The sequence below is a fragment of the Micromesistius poutassou genome (genome assembly GCF_964030765.1).
Source record: "Micromesistius poutassou genome assembly, chromosome: 3".
Lineage (NCBI taxonomy): Eukaryota > Metazoa > Chordata > Actinopteri > Gadiformes > Gadidae > Micromesistius > Micromesistius poutassou.
In genome coordinates, this window is record NC_140273.1 from 10,069,238 (window position 1) to 10,087,865 (window position 18,628).

Here is an 18,628-nt window from a genome sequence, read left to right on the forward strand (position 1 = left end):
AATGATTTTAGTATCCTTAAAAAAGCAGTGCCGCCTGTTGATAAGATAAGCCCACTCCAGTGTTTCCCACACATAGGCCAATATTGAACAACGAGCGCCACAAATTGATTCCGCTTTTCTTATTATTTTTACTTGAACGCGATTTTTAAATGTAACTCCGCCAGCCCGTAATCGCGCCCCCGTAATGCTGCCAGTCCGACATGTTCCCATTCCGACAGTCCTGTGCGCGTATGCAAATTAGCCATGTGCGCCAAACAGAAGAAGGGCCCTATCCTGCGCCCGGCGCAATTGACTTTCTACACCGACGCATGTGTCATTGCTAGTTTGCACCCGGCGCAAAGCTGATTTTCCCCCGCAGCAACCAGGCACCACTACACTTGCATGTTAAATATTATGATGTCAAAGATTATTCATACGTGTGAAACTGCATAGAAATAGCGTGTGGATTGGGGAAACATTTTTTTCCCTGCATGAATGAACATGAATGAAGTAGCCTATAGTAGGCTATGCCAACCGTTAAAATAATAATAATAACAATAATCTAGTTTTAGGGTAAATGATTGGTTAAGTTATTTGGGAAAGAACAGCTGATACAGCGGTAAGTTGTACTTTTAAATCAATGCATCTGCAAACACCGTACAGCAAACACATATGTTCTTGACCCAGACATCGTGTACAAGCCCATTACTTTTAGGATTGATGAGTGGGATCGTGGGAAAAAAACATAGTTTTACCGCGAGTGAGTATTTAATAGAATGAATGAATGCGGGTGATGCTTGGTGCGCGTGTGTGTGCGCGCCCATCTGTCTAAACACACGCAAATTAAACACGTAAGTGAATGAGAAGGAAATCGAGTCAGTCGACCTGCGATAAGCAGCTGATTCTGAACGGACTCTTCTCTCTTCGAGATGGACGTGTTCTAACGCATTTTTAATCAATGAAATGTTAACACAACAGTATATATCTGACCATTTAATTTTCGAAATTTTAGGTGAAGCCGAGCTTCCCTTGCAGTATAGAAGTCGCCACTACGAAAGAATGCAATGTATCCAACTAGCGGGATCTAAACAAACTAAGCTCCAGCGAATTACTACAATGCAGAAGTAGTGGAGAATGGCGAAACACAGCAACTCTAGCCTACTCGCAACCAAAATAAAAATAATCGCCGCCCGGTGCAGCAGTGTGAACTGCCCCGTTTTTAGAAAGTCTCAGCCCGTCTCGTCGCAAGGAGTCGCGAGTTGCAAGCAGTTGCGTCGCGAATCTTTGGTCTGAACTGGGCTTTAGCATTATAAGCAGTAGCGGTTTTAGGCACGGGCGAAAAACGAGACACACGAGAAAGAAAATTATCCGCATTTTCTATTATCGATAATAACCCCCCCCCCCCCAATGATTCAGTGTTTTATAATTAAGTGAATTGCATGGACTGTATATCCCTTTTCGATTTGTATCAGTAAATGCAACTCAGAGGAAATTCAAAAACCTCACGAGCTCAAGAGTAGTGCCGCCCTCTTGTGGTCATACCTTCACTGCACATTTAAACCCACTACGATGATGGCCTATTCCCAATTAAGTCAAGTTAATTTCTCAAGAAAATGTCAGGCCAGTTGCTCATTGAATGCTCATTAATACTGGACCCCCGCGGTATGCCTGAACTGCATTCTGCCACAAGCAACATTCTTCAATCAGCAATCCTATCTAAATCAAGAGAGCTAATTGAAGAATGAAATGCTCACTTTTGTAGATTATATCAGGGAAATCCATTTTAAAAAGAGTTAAAGTGACTTAGTCTATGTTTCGGCCATAAAAACCAGACGATGGCAGAGAGAAATGAAAGCCAGTGCCTGCTGCACATTGAACCACACACTCTTACATGGAAATAAAAAGTGAATTAGCCTTATCGCAGGCAGACACACAAACACAGTCACACACCTGACCACCCACCGACAGATAGGAATCCACCAGGTTTCCTGTTCCAACTTTGAGGAAGTAGTCTCGTAGTGGCTGTTTACCGTTTGCTGTCTAGTTCCTCATTTAATAGCCATTTTAAACCAGTCTTCCGCACTCGGCTCACCGTCAGCAGCACCGGCAGGCTTCACAGTCAGGCAAGTGTGCTCGTCTTTCTCACACGGGAGGAACAAAATACGACTTTTTTAATGCATAAGTTAACAATACATTTTGTTTTTTATCGTCTTCTGACATCCGTGGCACCCGTTGTTTCCTCGTGGGCGTCGCCAAGTCTGACTGTCTCTTATCCTGGACTTGGTCAAAGCTCCTCAGTACAGCAGCAACTCTGAGGCGTTTGGAACAAGTTCAGGGTTCTGGACCAAATCGGCCAGGGGTTCGAGGATGGGGTTGAACACAGTCTTTCTGGCTTGATTTGACTGATGCCTGGTGTCACACACGATTTTAGTTTCCGTTTCTTTTTGTTTGATAAATTTTCTTTTGCTGCTTGCTTTTAAAAATCACGTTACTTTATTTTGTCATCCGGGTATGAAATGCAATGTAGCGGTACTAATTGTAATGCTGAAATGATGCTGACATTTATGTTGATGCAGAGGTCTTTGGTTGTGCTCCAAGCCAGGGCAATATTCAGGTGGATGATATTGTTAATATCATGTTCATACACGTGTCAAGCACTTATTCTCCACCTCTGAGGAAAACAAAGAAGGAATTCATTGATTAAGGTTATCTGTTGGCAATATGCGAGGATGAATGGATGATTTAAATGTCAAAACTTCCAATGTCGCATGCTTGCATATTGGTCTGCCATTGTGTTTTCTACATGGTTGGCGAGAGATACAAGTAAACATTAGTATGAAATAAACGGATGGTTGTTACATTTTGTGCAATAAAAATAGGGCGGGGGTGTTTTTAGTAAAAAAAACTTAAAAAAAAATAACATTTGTTTTTAGTAGTAGTTTAGGGAGGAATAAAGAAACACTTCCTCTGCAACTGAAAGAGGTAGTGAAAGAAGCTCAGGTACACACACACACACACACACACACACACACACACACACACACACACACACACACACACACACACACACACACACACACACACACACACACACACACACACACACACACACACACACACACACACTCACACTCACACTCCTGGTTAACACCAAAACAACCAAGTAATTACACTGAAATATTCGACCTGCGTTGAGTCAAATGAGAACAGAGTTGTATTCATCCCAGAAAATGTTTAATTAGCCAAATCACATAGATGGGTAGGGCACTGGGAGCAGAACATACATATGATGACATACATATAATAAGGGGGGGGGGGGAGAGAAGCCGTTCATGGGTAATCGGTACCCCACAAGCGTCGCACTGTAACCAGGTCAATTTTCACATGGGCCGAACAGTATCCACTGAAACAATAAACTAAAGCATACAAAAAAAATAAAGATCAGAACACGGACATTTGGTGGCGATTGGTCTTGTATGCTTCTTGCGCGTGCGCTTGGGTCTTGTAGGAATGTATTCGCGGCGTAGTGTGGCAATGTATGTGTATATATACGTGGCTCGGTCTCAGTCGTCCACGGCGATGTTGCGGAACAGGTAGGCCATGGACTCCCCGTTGTGGATGCGGCGGATGGCCTCGGCCAGGATCATGCTGACGTCCACCGTCTTGATCTTGGGACACTGGAGCTTCTGCAGCTCGTGGGGCACGGTGTTGGTCACCACCACCTGGGGGGGGCGACAGAGGAAACGGGCCAGGCGTTGAGCGGGGCCTTCTGGTTCGTTGGCCTATCCACAATAGTAGTCATGCTAGGACGCAAGGCCGTAAAATTACGCTTTTTTATGTGTGAAAATCTGGCGGCAATATTCTTTGGAAATGTTTTTTTGGACAATTATCTACACATGCATGTATGCGTGTGTATATTTTTATTTTAAGGTTACATATTGAGGGACAGTGTTAAATACATGTACAGTTTTATCTTCCCTTAAAAATGAGCTTAAAAAAAGCACTTAACACTGACATTTTGTTTCCCAAATTGAAATCTACCCATTTCAACATATAATCACATAATCAAACTTGACTGAAACTTGGCCCTTATTCCAAAACGGGGTATTTAGATAGGGTTGACCCCAACTTGCAAGAACCAAGGACCGTAAATTAGGGTTTTCATTTAGTAATAAATTTTGTAGTAGTAGTCATTTAGTAATAAATAATGGCAAATGCCCATTACAAGTTACCAGAGTAAATTGATTCTGCTTTATTTGTATGGTGAGCAGCCAAGAAAAAAAGCATAAAATAAACTTGTTTTTTCATGATTTGAAACAGAGAAAAGCAACCAAATATTTGCATTTCTGAAACTTAAGGTTGCAGGTGTTCAAGGAGTTTTACTCAAGCAGTGAGAGACTGAAAGGACAAAGTGTTTGAGCTGGAATCAACCGTCGTCTTTTTCAATAAGATGTTTTTCGGCTTAGTGTTCAACGTCAACATTGTGCTACCCTTTTTACCTTTTTAAATTATTTCTTGGAAAATAACGCTGTTTATGAAGTGCGCCACGCACCAGGGCGTTTTACTATGAGTGACAGAGAAGCTTAACCCTCTCTCGGACGCAGCCAACCACATACGCTACACGCACCCAAACACCCATGGCAGGGGTGTCCCTTCGTCGTGATGTGAAACATCCAAAAGAACAGGAACCGAGTCCCCACCAAACACAAACTGGTTGGTGGAGACTGGCAAAAACAAAACAAAGCATTTGACACCTTTTTTTTCTGACAAAGGGGCATTGGCTTAAAAGCTCATTGAAGACATACCAACATGCTTAAAAAAAGTGATGTAGGGTTCACTGACAATTAGGGCTGAACGATTTGTGGAAATAAATAACCGAATTGCGATTAATAATATTGCTATATATAATAATATTATAATAATATAATAATATTGATAATATTGCGATAGCGATTTAGTATGTGATTTTTCTTTTTAAAGTTCCTTGTGTTCCATATTATTCACTAAACAAGCAATAAATCTTTTAAAGTGTGACCAACACAACATTGAAAGCAGTCAACATAGACTGCTCTTTAATTTAGGTCAAGTCTGTGTTGAGATGGATTGATGCATGAATTAATATAACATCTTTATTGAACTATTGAATTGTAAAAGAAAAAAAAACAACTAATCTTACTTATCTCCGCTCAGTAACTACCCTGGAAATCCAGAGTTCTCACGAAAGCACAATTTGAATTTGCTGGTCACTCTGGGAACGAGCAATATACTCATTCCCTGATTCCCCTGGCCCAGAACATTAACCAATCATATCGGTGTATCTGATATAGGCGGGCCACAGGATACCCACAGGATAGGGCAAGAGTCGAATCTATTGGTTAGCTCCACTGGTAGCTTCTGGTATTCTTCTGATTAGTCGTAGTGTTATCCAATTGGTGCAGTGATATTTTCAAATGCATGCTTGGTGCCGCCCCTCGAGTTGGGCCATTTTCATTACTATTACTCGTTGCCAGACCCTACAGCTTTCCAGATGTGGGTCTGGATTTCCAGGCTACTCAGTAACAGTAAAAAATCCCAAAATATATAATTTCTTTAATTGTATTTTATAAATCGCAGCCTTTGCGATGACGGTTTGAATTCGATTAACCATTCAGGCCTACTGACAATTCAACAAACTGAGATCAAATACCATGTTTATCAAAATCATACAAAATCACCAATCAAATGAATCCAACGCTCCCTTGAGCAGCGCACCTCATCGATGGCGGACTCCTCGATGCGCGTGGGGGCCTCGGCCGACAGCAGACCGTGGGTGGCCATGATGTAGATCTTGTAGGCTCCTCGCTCCTTCAGAAGCTCCGCTGCCGCCACAAAGTCCTCCACGTTGTCAACGATGTCGTCCTGCACCGGGGACATCCCGCCCAGAGGGAGACAGAGGACAAGGGCTCTGGTTAGAAGGCTCCCTTCTCCAGGCACACCGCCCACAATGACGGGGAGTTTAGAGTCACTTAGGGGGGAACCATGAAATACAATAACCTCTACCAAGAACTGTGGGAATGGGTGTGTATCGGTTGTTCTGCATCCTATCTCTCACACACACACACAGGGGGGCTTACCACTATGATGGCAATCCGGCCTCCGACATCCCCCACAACAGTGATGGGGGGCTTTTCCTTGGCCATCATGACTAGAGTGAGAGACACACAGAGGAAGAGAGAAGAGAGAAAGATAGAGAAATGAGAAGAAGAAAGAGCCTGTTTACTCTCACAAAACTTTTGTGGTGTCCCACCAGTGACTCCGAGATGCAGATTATGGTAAACAATTAAATAAGCAGTAGTGAAATAAATCATGCCCGATAAAACTATGAGCTCACACGATCACCAGCTACCACTCCACCAATCCAAACGCTCCAAGACCGCCTGACGGCTCATGTTTGCAGAGAGCCTGAAGCAGGGTAGCCCGGTGGACGTGGGGAGCACAGTACAACTCTTTATGGGGTCATCTGGGTCTATGCTCTATGGGGTCTTGTTGGTTTTTGGTGTGGTGGTAAATGAGATCGGATCAGGGAGGAGGTAGAAACATTCCCCTTCAGATGCCACAAAACAAGAGTCCAATTTAAAAGTGCAAATCTATCGCAGTTTGTACAGTGACTGTTTGTCACTATGCTTCAAACATCATAATATAAAGGATGACCTCCCCAGTGACCAAAATCTCCAAGAGTGGTTTGGCTCCATTTTTTGTTACATTTATTTTAACCAACGCATCAAACTGAATGAAGATTTGCAACATTAAATGGACTCTGATTGTCAATCAATCAGAAGGCCATGGCGGGCCACATAGCAACAGCCTCCCTTCCACTCCCAAAGCCAGCAGCAGCAGCAGCAGCAGCATCATGATGCTGGGCTTCTGCTCCTCACACTCCTCTTTCAGAGACCACCAGAGAAGAGGGGGAGGAAAAAAAAAAAATCACACAGAGGAAAAATAACATTATATATCAATGCTGTTAGATGTCATAAACGTTGCAGCTTTCTCACCGCAGCCGCCAACTTTGCTTCGAGGGTTAGAACCGTCGACCTAAGGTTTCGCTGACTTTTCAACTTTAGGCAGACAGACCCGTTTCTCGGAGGTGTGTAGCTCATAACATAGGTGTAAATAGTGCTGAGCGACACCTGTGTTCCTCCTACGGCGATCCGTCGGGGGAAGGGAATATTTGGTATTTTGGTCAATGCACACTTGGCCAGCAGATGACGTTGCGCTGGTGATGGTGGAGTGGTGGTGAAGCACCTCTACCCAACAGACGACCGCATACTTTTCAACCAAAGCAAATGCTGCACAGAGGGAGACAACCGCTAAAGGGCCCCTTTTTTACCACCAGGTGTGAGTGTGATTAGCCATCACAAGAAGATTCAAAATCTGCCCTGCGACTTGGTGACATCACAATTGGGGGTGTCCCCCTAGATGTATAATAGGCATCTAATGGCTAATCACACGCACACCCAGGGTTAAATAGGGGCTGCTGGAGATTCAATGTCCACGTTTCAAATGACCCAAGCAAATGACGTCTCAGAAAGAGAACGCAAAAAGCAACGTCCTCCAAGTTTGAGTCTGTAAAATGGGTGGAATGCTTGAAAAGCAGGGCCAATGACCATCCGCATCTTTGGTTTAAACGCTGACACTGGAACGTAAGGGGTGAATCCTGCATCAAACAGCATGATATACGGATTTGAAAAGGGAATCACTGACAGTCAGAGTCTGCATCCAAGACCTAGAGAACAGGCGCATCGATGCAAACAGAAAATAAGAACAGAAAAACAAACCAATAACCTTAGCAGCTCCTGATTTTAAAACCCAACATAGCTCTTCCACATCACAGGAGTATCACGATGGCCTGCTTATTTTCCTCAGACATCCTCCATTTCTCGGATTGCTACTCCGTACATTTCCAGTATCCATACTTATAATATTCACAATTTTAAATATTAACACAATCTGGACCATCTGTATGGAAGCAAATCTGTACCATAATTCAAATTAAAGTGGATTAACAGAAATGCTTTTTCATTTTCAGAATATAGCTGCATTTTTTGACACATAAATAAAATGAATAATAAATCATCCAAACTGCATTTTCATTTTCTTCTTCAATATTGCTCATTTTGTAACTTAATTAAAATGAAAAAGAAAAGGACATTTAAGATTTAATTTTCAAAAGATACCCTGGCAAATAGTTACCAAAATTCAATTTGAAATGGCAAATTTGAAAATTAAAATGCATTAGCAGAAAGGCATTTTCATTTCAAGGTCATTGCTGCATTATTTGACTCATAAATAAAATGAATAATAGATCATCCAAACTGCATTTTCATTTTCTTCTTCAAGACTGCTCATTTTATGACACAACCAGTGATGGACTGGACGTCTGGCATTCGGGCAGATGCCAGAAGGGCCGCGGCCTCTCGTGGGCCGCTTGGGCCGGCCAATCACGGAGCGGCATGCTTGTCAGGTTCGCACGGCCCCTTCGTCGCAACGGCGACCCCACATTATCTCTCGGCACACTATCAAGCATAAATAGTGTGCATTGACGGTCTTTTACTGCTACCGCGCGATGCCAACCTTGCTCCGCCAGTCAGAAAACTGATGTCTGACTGGACAAAGCGTTTCCAAAAAGCATTGGACATAGGCTTTGACCCACTATGTTGTGTTCCATGTACCCAATGTTGACAACATGGCATGACTAAGCTACCAACATGAACAAAGACTGCAACGGAGACAGACTCTGATTTTGTTTCCTTTCCAGGGCAGCTGCGGCCTCCCTCAGCAGCTCTGGCACAGATTTCACCATGCTTGGGGTTTTCCCGCTGTACCAGCGCACTCTACTTCACACTCTCCTCTTGCCCCAGAGTCAAATATGCACACCGCCCCCTAATGTATTAGATGCGTATCACGGTCAGACTCGGAACTGAAGAAGAAGAGAGGCCACTCACGTCACTCTCCTGCGCCGCTTGGGATTGCGAATTCAAATTGAATTATGGACTCTTTTTTGCGGGGGGGCAGGCATGAAAACTAAAAAGCAATGTCCTCTTTGTTTTCTTTTTAGTTGTGTCATAAAATGAGCAGTCTTGAAGAAAATGAAAATGCAGTTTGGATGATCTATTATTCATTTTATTTATGAGTCAAATAATGCAGCAATGACCTTGAAATGAAAATGCCTTTCTGCTAATGCATTTTAATTTTCAAATTTGACATTTCAAAATGAATTTTGGTAACTATTTGCCGGGGCATCTTTTGAAAATTAAATGTCCTTTTCTTTTTTATTTTAATTAAGTTACGAAATGAGCAATATTGAAGAAGAAAATGAAAATGCAGTTTGGATGATTTATTATTCATTTTATTTGTGTCAAAAAAAATGCAGCTATATTCTGAAAATGAAAAAGCATTTCTGTTAATCCACTTTAATTTGAATTATGGTACAGATTTGCTTCAATACATCTGAAGATCAACAGATCCATTTTTGATGACTACATACATATTTGCGGTAAAGCACTGTTGGATTAGAAGTCAGTCATCAATTTTTACAAACCAAGCCTGATTGGAAAGAGAATGCCATACCATTAGGGCTGTGCGATTAATCCAATTTTTATGGCAATTTCGATTTTAGGGTCAAAAGATCTTCAAACTAATATAATCGAAGTTGAAACGATTATTATTTATTTTATTCATTAAATGTTTTATAGAAAAGAACTGGATACATATTTGTACATTATTTTCTTTTTGAACATTGTGTATTTTTTTAAGGAGAAATTTCCAAGCTACTAATGCCGCTTTTCCACCGACAGTACCAGCTCGACTCACCTTTTTTTGCGTTTCCATTGGCAAAAAAAGTACCTGGTACCGGGTACTTTTTTTAGTACTACCTCCGTCGAGGTTCCAAGCGAGCGGAGTAGGTACTTTTGTGTGACGTAAACAGGCTGCTGGCAACTGATTAGCCAGCGGTTGTAAATGGGAATAATGACTCAAAGTTAAGTTGTGTCCGGCGTGGTTGGAGTCCACGAACCCGCTCCCGAGGGGGACACTGATCAGCGTTTCGCCGTGTGTCGCTCCTTTCCCGGGGCTAGAGTTAGGCTGTGCGTGGTTGTGTGTGTCCGGCGTGGTTGTGTGTGTCCGGTGTGGTTGGAGTCCATGGACCGGCTCCGGAGGATCAGCGTTTCGCTGTTTCTTTTTAGTGTCGTTCCTTTCCCAGGGCTCGAGTTTCGCCTCCATCAACGTTACCGTATGACAACAATAGACGCGCAGTCATTGTGCTTTTTATTTTATTTCCCATCATAACCTTTCCCGGGAATCATGAAATAGTCTTGATCAGATTCAGATTTCCCGGGAATCGCATCTCCCGTGATTAAAACCTAATGACGACCCGCCCATGTTGGAGAGGTTCTTTTCTACGACCAGCCCACATTGAAGAGGTACTTTTTTAGATGGAAACGCAACGTGCCTGGAACCAAACCGAGTCGAGCTGGTACTGTCGGTGGAAAAGCGACAAAAGTATTTTTTTGGAGAGAAATGCTGAATAAAAGCATCATGTTTTCAAACTCAAATAATAGTTTGAATAATCGTGATTTCAATATTGACAAAAATAATCATGATTATGATTTTTTTCCATAATCGAGCAGCCCTACATACCATGCTAGTGGAGGACCGAGGAACAGCTACGCTAACTATGCTATGCTTAGCAAGCCCAACATGGCCAAGCGAAGCAGCCCGCCCAACATTAGACACAGATTCTTTAGATGCATCTTCCCATTCAGATGCAGTTAATTGGAAGCCCTCTGGAGTAATTTTCCCACAATTCCATGCATTGATGCACAGGTGAATCAGAGAGAAGCAGATAAGTGGTGGGGAGTTGGGGGGGGTTAAGAAAGTCCTACTTGGTAGCTCTAGGTCAGGGAACGCCGCTCGTTGAGGGGTCCCTGCATTAGTCATGGACAGAACGGTGCAGGGTAAATACAATACAATTATACATCACACAAACGTACATTCTCACGCACAATTCACCGTTCAAGAGCAAAGGACGAGTAGAGAAGAAGAATATTAAGTACTGAACAATCTAAAGTACGAACAAAAACTAATGTGCAAAAATAATCTGAACGTGCCCAACCATCTCTATTGGAGGAATCCGATGAAAACCGCTATGCATCCTGGGACATAGTGTGTATCCTGGGACAAATAAGTGTGCATTGGTTGTACACCTATTGTATTTGTACATTATGGGCATCAAGTAGTGAACGACAGGAAATCTGAGGCACAGGGGGACCAACAGCTGTGTCGGGTGTGTGTTTGGGTCTTACGTGGGAGCTCCAGACCAGTGTGCCCTGTGGTGGTCCGCGTGGCAGGGGGAGAATGCCTCCCGTCAGCCATGTCTGCCTCTGAACCAGGGGCCTCTCCGTGGATGACCGCCAGGCCCAGCCTCAGGCGCTCAGCGTAGGACTGGGCTCTACACACACAGAATAAAGAGGTACAATCTACATATCGCTTTGATACACACACAGCATGTTTTATCGAATGACACATGTATACACACACGGTTATGTTATACATGTTAAGGAAGATAAATCTTCCATTTCACATTTCGCCCCACTACAACACAGACACCAGAAAAGAACAACAAGTAGGAACGCAAACACTATTTACAGAACCACGAACATGATCACACAGGATATGGTTAAGCGTTTAGACTGCAGAACGAGCGTATTCGCTCCGGAGGCACTTGTACCTCTTGGCAGCTGAAGGGGACTTTGCAACGATCACAGCGTTCCTGTAGTCCGGGATCTGAGGGGAGAGGGATATGTACCTCAGACAAATGCGTTCCAATGCTGCGTTCAACCACTTTCACAGATGTAATAATATAGGAGGGCCGTCATATTTTTCTTATTTGAATATTGCAGGTGGTAATAATGGGACCACCTTATGTTAATTGATATTGGTAGTGATTTAATATAGGAACATTTCGGAAACAAGAAAACAAGTATGTGAATGTTTGATAAAATATAGATCAGACTCAAAGAGTTACTTGTGCAACCCCATGCTGCTTACAAAAGCAGCATACATAGAAAGGCGATCTACTGTAAAGTTTTGTAGCAGAGCCATACGCTGGATTCATAGCGGTTTCAACAAGGTGTATAGAAATACACCAGAAGTCCATTCACCTCCAATGTTTACCTTACAACATTGCACTGTGAAGCACTTAATTGTGTACAGAAATCTTGACGTGTTTAAATGTTTCAACACACAAAACGCATGCGGTACATTTACTTAGAAGCCGCAAAAAAAGAGGCCAGGTACAAATACATCTCAAATCAGATGTGGAGACTCAAGTCACATGACCTTACTCCATTCTGACTCCGGTTGCAGATTTGAGGACTTGAGAATTGCTTGACTACCATTGATGACTTCTCTTGACTCGACTTTGTATACATGAGCAAACATGAACCAAGCATTTTTCTAGAAAGTAAGAAGCAACTTTTTGTCACATGATTTGGTGATTTCTTACTCGATAAACAAAGTTTACAGATTCAAAATTTTATTGAATTCAAATCACTATGAAATCAAATAAAAAATAATTATACTCCATGTGTGACCCTCTCGGATGGAGCCAACCACATCAAGCGCTTCCCAGACAGAGCTCCACACATCCACACACATCGTGGGGTTAGCATACCCTCTTGGCTGCTGCGGCACTTCGTCATGACATTGAAGTTCCTCCGAAAAGGCACTTTGACGACACAAAAAACAGGACCCAAGTTTGGAGCAGAGTAGAATGTTCACAAACTGGTTGGCAGAGATCATAAAAACATAGGATTTTACACCCATTTTTTCTTCATTGCTCTTATTACTTAAAGAATTTGGATGGTTTGTTAAGACCCAAATAATATTTGTATACACAAATCAAAAAAGTTTGTGGACACTATTAGCGAAAGCTACCAAGGGCAGTTCTAATGCTCTAACCTGGGTCAGACATCTACACCACGAGGAGGCGACTTGAATAAAAATTAAAGCAGATTTATAGCTTGGCATAGACAAGGTCCACAATTAACCTGTGGTCCAAACCGGCCCCAACCTTTAATGTAGGTGTGTAGTGGATACATCCCTCTGTGACAAAATGTTCAATAAGGTAAGTTCACTTTTTTAGATTCTGTTGTCCATCCCGTTAAGTGTGGATGGAAGGAAACATTTTGACGTGAAGAAGTGTTGTGACATTTAGCCTTACCTCCTCCTGGATGTACTGGATAAGGAAGGGAGACGCCCTCAGGTTGTCCACTGGGCAACTAAAGAATCCCTGGATCTCCTTCTGATGGAGGTCCATGGTGATGATGTGCGTTAGTCCTGCAGTACAAGAAGGACCACATTAGACAAACACAAGAAGGAAACCCTAATGGGATTCAAAACAACACTGGGGTATTTCTCAGTCACACTACAGGCACAATTTAAATTTCCTCAGTTCCCAAACCATGCATGACCAGACATTTGGTGCATTCTGGACATACAGCACATACCAAAAGGGCCCAAATCTGATTGGAAAAGATCATTGTGCCATTCACAATCCCCAAAACGTGAACCAAATATGCCTGCGTAGTGTGTAGCAGCCCGTTCCCCAACACCGCACCGCTGCGCAGTGGGGACTCGAACCGCCGACCCCGGCATTGTAAGGCAAATACCCGACAAGCCAAATGACTGCAGCCTTTCAAATCAACAGGTAATAGCATTCAAGGGTTTGGAAGTAAAGTTTGCCACAGAGGAGCATTCTCAATCGTGTGTGAACGACGACCGCTTGGCGTCTGTGGGACTTAAAACACCCACCTGCTTTAGCTAGCATGGAGGCCAGCAGCTTGCATACGATGGAGCCCCTCTTCCTCATCTTGCACTGCTTGCTGTAGGGGAAGTAGGGGATGACGCCGATGATGTTCTTGGCACAGGACGTCTTCAGGGCGTAAGCCATCACCAGCAGCTCCATGATTGCCGTGTTCACATCCCTGGGGGAGAAGATGATCATAATAATTAGGATCAAAATCATAAGATGACCCATCCACCCAACCGTCACTTGGAACTTCCCATTGGTGATTCATGATTTTGTGGAAAAAAAAATTAAATAAATGTCAAAATGCTTCATTAATTTCTTTCCTTTGACAAAGTATTTTCAGGTAAAGCTGACTATTATGCAGACAAACAGAAGAAATAGGAGTTGATTATTCTGCATTTCATTTGCAACAGACTTTAATTTCAAAGTAGACAATCCACAACATGTAACTGCTGTTTGTAATACTGTACATGCCAACAGACAAAAGAAATGCCAGTTGTAAGAATTTTGTGTGCATATTTTATTAAAAAAAACTCATGTTTTGTAACATAACCAAACCCAGCCTACCCTTAGGGAAGGCAAAGAACAGGCAAAGCAAAGTTAATAAATTGTAGAATTAGGTGGTGCCAACAATTTGATTGATTTGATAACAAAACATCAGCTCAGTTGGCATATTCTTTATAAAATGTCATTTAACTGTCAAGTATTTCATTACTGCCTTGATGGGGATATAAGATATAAATAATCAAAGTAATGATCCACACAAGTGCTGACTAGTCACCTGTCAGGTCTGTCTAAAACATCTGAGTCAGTTCAATTTTTGTGAATTATTCACATGCAACACCTCCATGTTATGCTTTTTAAAAATAGACTACTCAATGTGGACGCCGCCCTATTACCCATTGGTTTGCTCCTCTGGCAAACAAACCTTCTCAATCTTAACTGGGTGTTCCCATAATCATTCAGTCAGCTGTGACCTCATTCACACAAAGCATGAAACAAGGAATGCCATTCCTTTAGGTGCAAAAACATTCCAAAATGGCTGCTACACCAATATTGACGTTGATAAACTCCATAATTGTGTCATTTCGGCTTGTGGACAATGGTCGGTTATGTGGTCGGGCCTGGTTTCCTCCTCTGTGGCTCTGGATACCTAGGGCAGTTGCACTCAGGAACATGGTGCAGCTGCAACATCAGGCTTTAGTGAGTTGAATTCTCTGCAGACTGTGAATTCTCTTCACAGTCTGCTGAGGGCTAAGTGCCAAACAAGACATCTAGCAGAATCTATGAAACATGGGGAAACTAATGACCCTTTTACAACCGCAAACCAACACAGCTTTTAGCAAACAAGAGGCCTCTCAGTGGGCCTCTTCCATGCAAAATCACCCCACCTCATGACGGCAATCTGCTGTATGGACTCCAAATACACAGATCAAACCTCAAGGACAGAAGCACAGATTGTCCAGGGTTTTTAATGTTGGATGTTGCACTCTCTCGGTTTTAATGGCATGCCGATCATGTACAATAGCCTTCGGTGTGTCTGTCTGTCTACCATAGCGTAGAGTGGACTTACTCCATTACCTGGTCACCAAACATGACCAAGGAACAGACTTAATGCTCAGAATGTAATAATGCATAACCATCTGCAAAGAACATGTTGTTTAACATGTTTAACATGTTAAACAGGACATGCAAATCCATTAGGCCAAGAGGCTAATTGAGAAAGCGTGGCTCACCTGGGAATTGTCTGGATGATAAATATATCCTGTCCACGGACCGATTCTTTCACGTCCACTCTTGTCTCTGAGATAAACAGAACAAAAATATCAGTTTGTGGTGATTGAACAAACAAAAAAAAGCAATTCACATTTAACAATTGGCAACCCTTGAAAAATAATAAAAACATTTCTCAATCTTACCGCCATTTGACTCTTGGTAAACTACCGACTTGCCCAAATCAACTCCTAGGCGCCTGAAAAAAAATAACAGCACAAAAGTACAGGCATGGTCAGGCACAAAACGTTTTTACGCGAGTGTGTGTCTACTCATGTCACAGTGACAATTTACGCTCAGCTGATGTGACATTGTGGCTCTCTTTGTGTGTAGTGTTGTAGTCAGCAGTGCATGGGAGCAGCACCTATAAAAATGAGTCAGTGATCCATGTTTCTGATGAACAGTAAGAGACCAAATAAGTAAAGCACAAAGCATTGTGCAACTGTGGTATAAGGTGGGTACTTGGATGGTTGCAAATATGAAAAAGCGCTTTAGATGACATGTGACACAGGTGGGAGTATTGTGTCTGATGGGGTGTGTACAACACGCTGCTAACCCTGCCAGAGGGCTTGTGGGGACAATGTCCCAGAGGGGGTAGTAGAGAACAAGTCCCCACCCCCCCCACCACCACACAACATCCTCTCTTTCCCAAGCTCCAGGTGCATGTGGCTCCCACATGTCATTAAGAAATAGTAAGTTCTGAAACTAGCCTATAATCAACCCAAGCCCTGCGGCTGCCTTAACTCTGATCAACTTGTATGGCCTTGACAAAATAAGTTTTTGGTTTTTTTTGTGAGCAAAACTCTACCTCATTAAGACTTTAGCCTGGCACAGTAGACGCTCGTTGATAACTAAAATGACATTACAATTTTGGACAATATCAGACAAATCTTTCCCTCCTAGCAGCATTCCTGCTGAACTGGGTGACCGGGTTACAGCAGGAAAGCCACCAGGCTTCAGTTTCTCATAGCTGTGATACTGTTGCACAGTGCTGCATTAGCAATGAATGGATTCAGGGGGACGATACAAACACAAACATCAACACAACTTGGACGTACATTTTAGGAATACAGGATTCTAACTATCAAATATGAGCTTTAGAATGTCAGTGAGATAGGAAAACTAGTGAATGTCCATATACTTCAAGATAATGTCATCTTGATATTTCTCGTTTTCATGTAGAATTCGCCATTTTTATTGTAGCAGCCTACAATAATAAAGGCGTACAAACAGACGATACGGTTGGGCAATAGTTCCAAGAAGAAAACGAAAGAGACTTAATGAGAGGTTTTAAATGTCAGCAGTTTTAGTCAATGACAGGAGGAACGTTTATTACGGAACATTATAAATCTACAGACTGTGTCTAACGTGACAATTAATACACGCCAAGTCCGCGTGTAATAAAGTAATACAGTTGGGAGATAGTTTCAGTTTCAAGATTACCCCAAGGGTAGTGTTTGTGTTTTGCCTCGTTTGGAATAATCATCATTTGAGTCTACATGCCCAAGTGACCAGATGCATAGGCCCATATTCATAAAAGCACTGGACAGATGTTGACACATTAACATGAACGAATCAGTTGATTTAGCTCACAAAATATTTCAATGTCCATATATTTCTGTCTTTATTTGGAAAAGGCTGGTCGACAGTGTACGCAGTGCATGTGTGGTCGACCGTCCCGGTACAACAGCCAGAGCCCGTGTTGTCCTCGTAGAACCAAACAAACTCCAACTGTATTCGGAAATGGTCCGAACCTGAATAACGGTCTCCTCTCTACTCTACCCTACCCTCTCACTATATATTTCACCATAATGACTAATGCTTATCTAAAATGACTTTATTTGGTTTAACAGTTCTGTGATAATACAAAAATAATACAAATCAATACATGGAAATGACTGTGACCACTGAACCATACTCACTCGGTGATCTTCTTGGCCAGCTCGATGCACGCAGCGGTGGAGTTGGCGGAGAAGACCCGGTAGCCGCTCTTCGAAACGTTCATTGTGGAGCTACCGTAGGACGGCTGGCAGGACGCGAGGCAACGGTGGACCCCGAAGCGCCCAACGGGGGTATTGTGGTCCAACAATATTAGTGTGTGGTTCCCTCCCGGAAATCGTGTCAACTTTCTCCCTCTCGACCCCGGACTTTCAATTGCGCTAATTTAAGGGTTTGGTCTGCGTAGTGCGTAGCCCCCTACACCTAAAACAAATAATCACCTAATGGATCCCGACCCTCGGTGGGGCTCTTTGTCAGCGGACCGCCGGCTCCGTTGATGTTACTGAAACTAAACAGGTGCTCTCACGACGACGTGACGATTGTCGGGGTTGGTAAACAAACACATTTCAGCCGATGGGCAATTTGTTTGGTTTAGCAGAAACTGAGGACAGTTACAAATGTTGACTCACGGGTTACAGTCAATATGTTTGTCTTCAACACATATACAACGAACTGTTTAATGCGACGGCATTATACATTAAGTAGCGATATCCCGGGGCGAAGCAAATATGCGGTTTACTGTGTTGTCGAGTCAAACGCAGCTAGTGTAATTTAAACTTTGTTGCAATGCGGCCGCTTCCAGCAGCAGTGGGAAATGCCACGCAAGCATTCATTGGATGGATAGACAAACCACGGGACCGACGTTTGAGTCATCCAATCAGGAGTTTTCCACAACGGAAGTAGGCGCTATCCTTTTGACCAATCAATGCATGCATGTTGGTGTCACCTGAGGTCAAAGGCACGGCGTCGAAGCACATGGTTTTGCAAGAAAAGAGTGTTCTTCTGAAATAAATAACAACAAATAAGTTTAACCAAATAAGGTGTTTTCATTAATTAAAGTATTCAAACAAAAAAGGTTAATCAGGACACAACACATGGCATTTAATCGGCATTGTTTGCTGACTGTAACTGACGTTGTCGGTTAAACATAATTAATTATTATAGCCTATTATTTACTTATATCATGACGTGTATTATTACTAGAAGTCGTAGGCCCAGCAGTAAGTTAAGATGTGACTTTAGAAACTCTAC

General features: G+C 42.7%; 1 protein-coding gene across 2 annotated transcripts; it reads right to left on the reverse strand.

The window, feature by feature from the left end:
* Positions 1 to 1,426: 1,426 nt before the first annotated feature.
* Positions 1,427 to 18,164, reverse strand: LOC311340739 (phosphoribosyl pyrophosphate synthase-associated protein 1-like). Of its 2 annotated transcripts, XM_084465611.1 has the most exons (11): positions 17,521 to 18,164; positions 15,745 to 15,797; positions 15,562 to 15,628; positions 13,828 to 14,000; positions 13,238 to 13,353; positions 11,744 to 11,799; positions 11,319 to 11,464; positions 10,899 to 10,940; positions 6,093 to 6,163; positions 5,731 to 5,877; positions 1,427 to 3,701 (listed from the first exon to the last, which is right to left on the reverse strand). In XM_084465611.1, exons 1-11 carry the CDS (start codon positions 17,601 to 17,603, stop codon positions 3,543 to 3,545), a joined length of 1,113 nt encoding a protein of 370 aa, XP_084321737.1. In that variant the 5' UTR covers positions 17,604 to 18,164; the 3' UTR covers positions 1,427 to 3,542. The 2 variants fall into 2 exon arrangements, with proteins under 2 accessions (XP_084321737.1, XP_084321738.1); XM_084465612.1 differs by lacking the exon at positions 10,899 to 10,940 and having other exon boundaries at positions 3,114 to 3,701; positions 17,521 to 18,162.
* Positions 18,165 to 18,628: the final 464 nt, after the last annotated feature.

Coding starts and splice junctions, on each gene's coding strand:
- LOC311340739 (XM_084465611.1), bottom strand. CDS start 17,603: ATGAACGTTTCGAAGAGCGGCTACCGGGTCTTCTCCGCCAACTCCACC. Junction 14,001..15,561: donor ATCATCCAGACAATTCCCAG/GTGAGCCACGCT, acceptor CTTCTCCCCCAG/GGATGTGAACACGGCAATCA. Junction 11,465..11,743: donor TCCCCTTCAGCTGCCAAGAG/GTACAAGTGCCT, acceptor CTGTGTGTGTAG/AGCCCAGTCCTACGCTGAGC.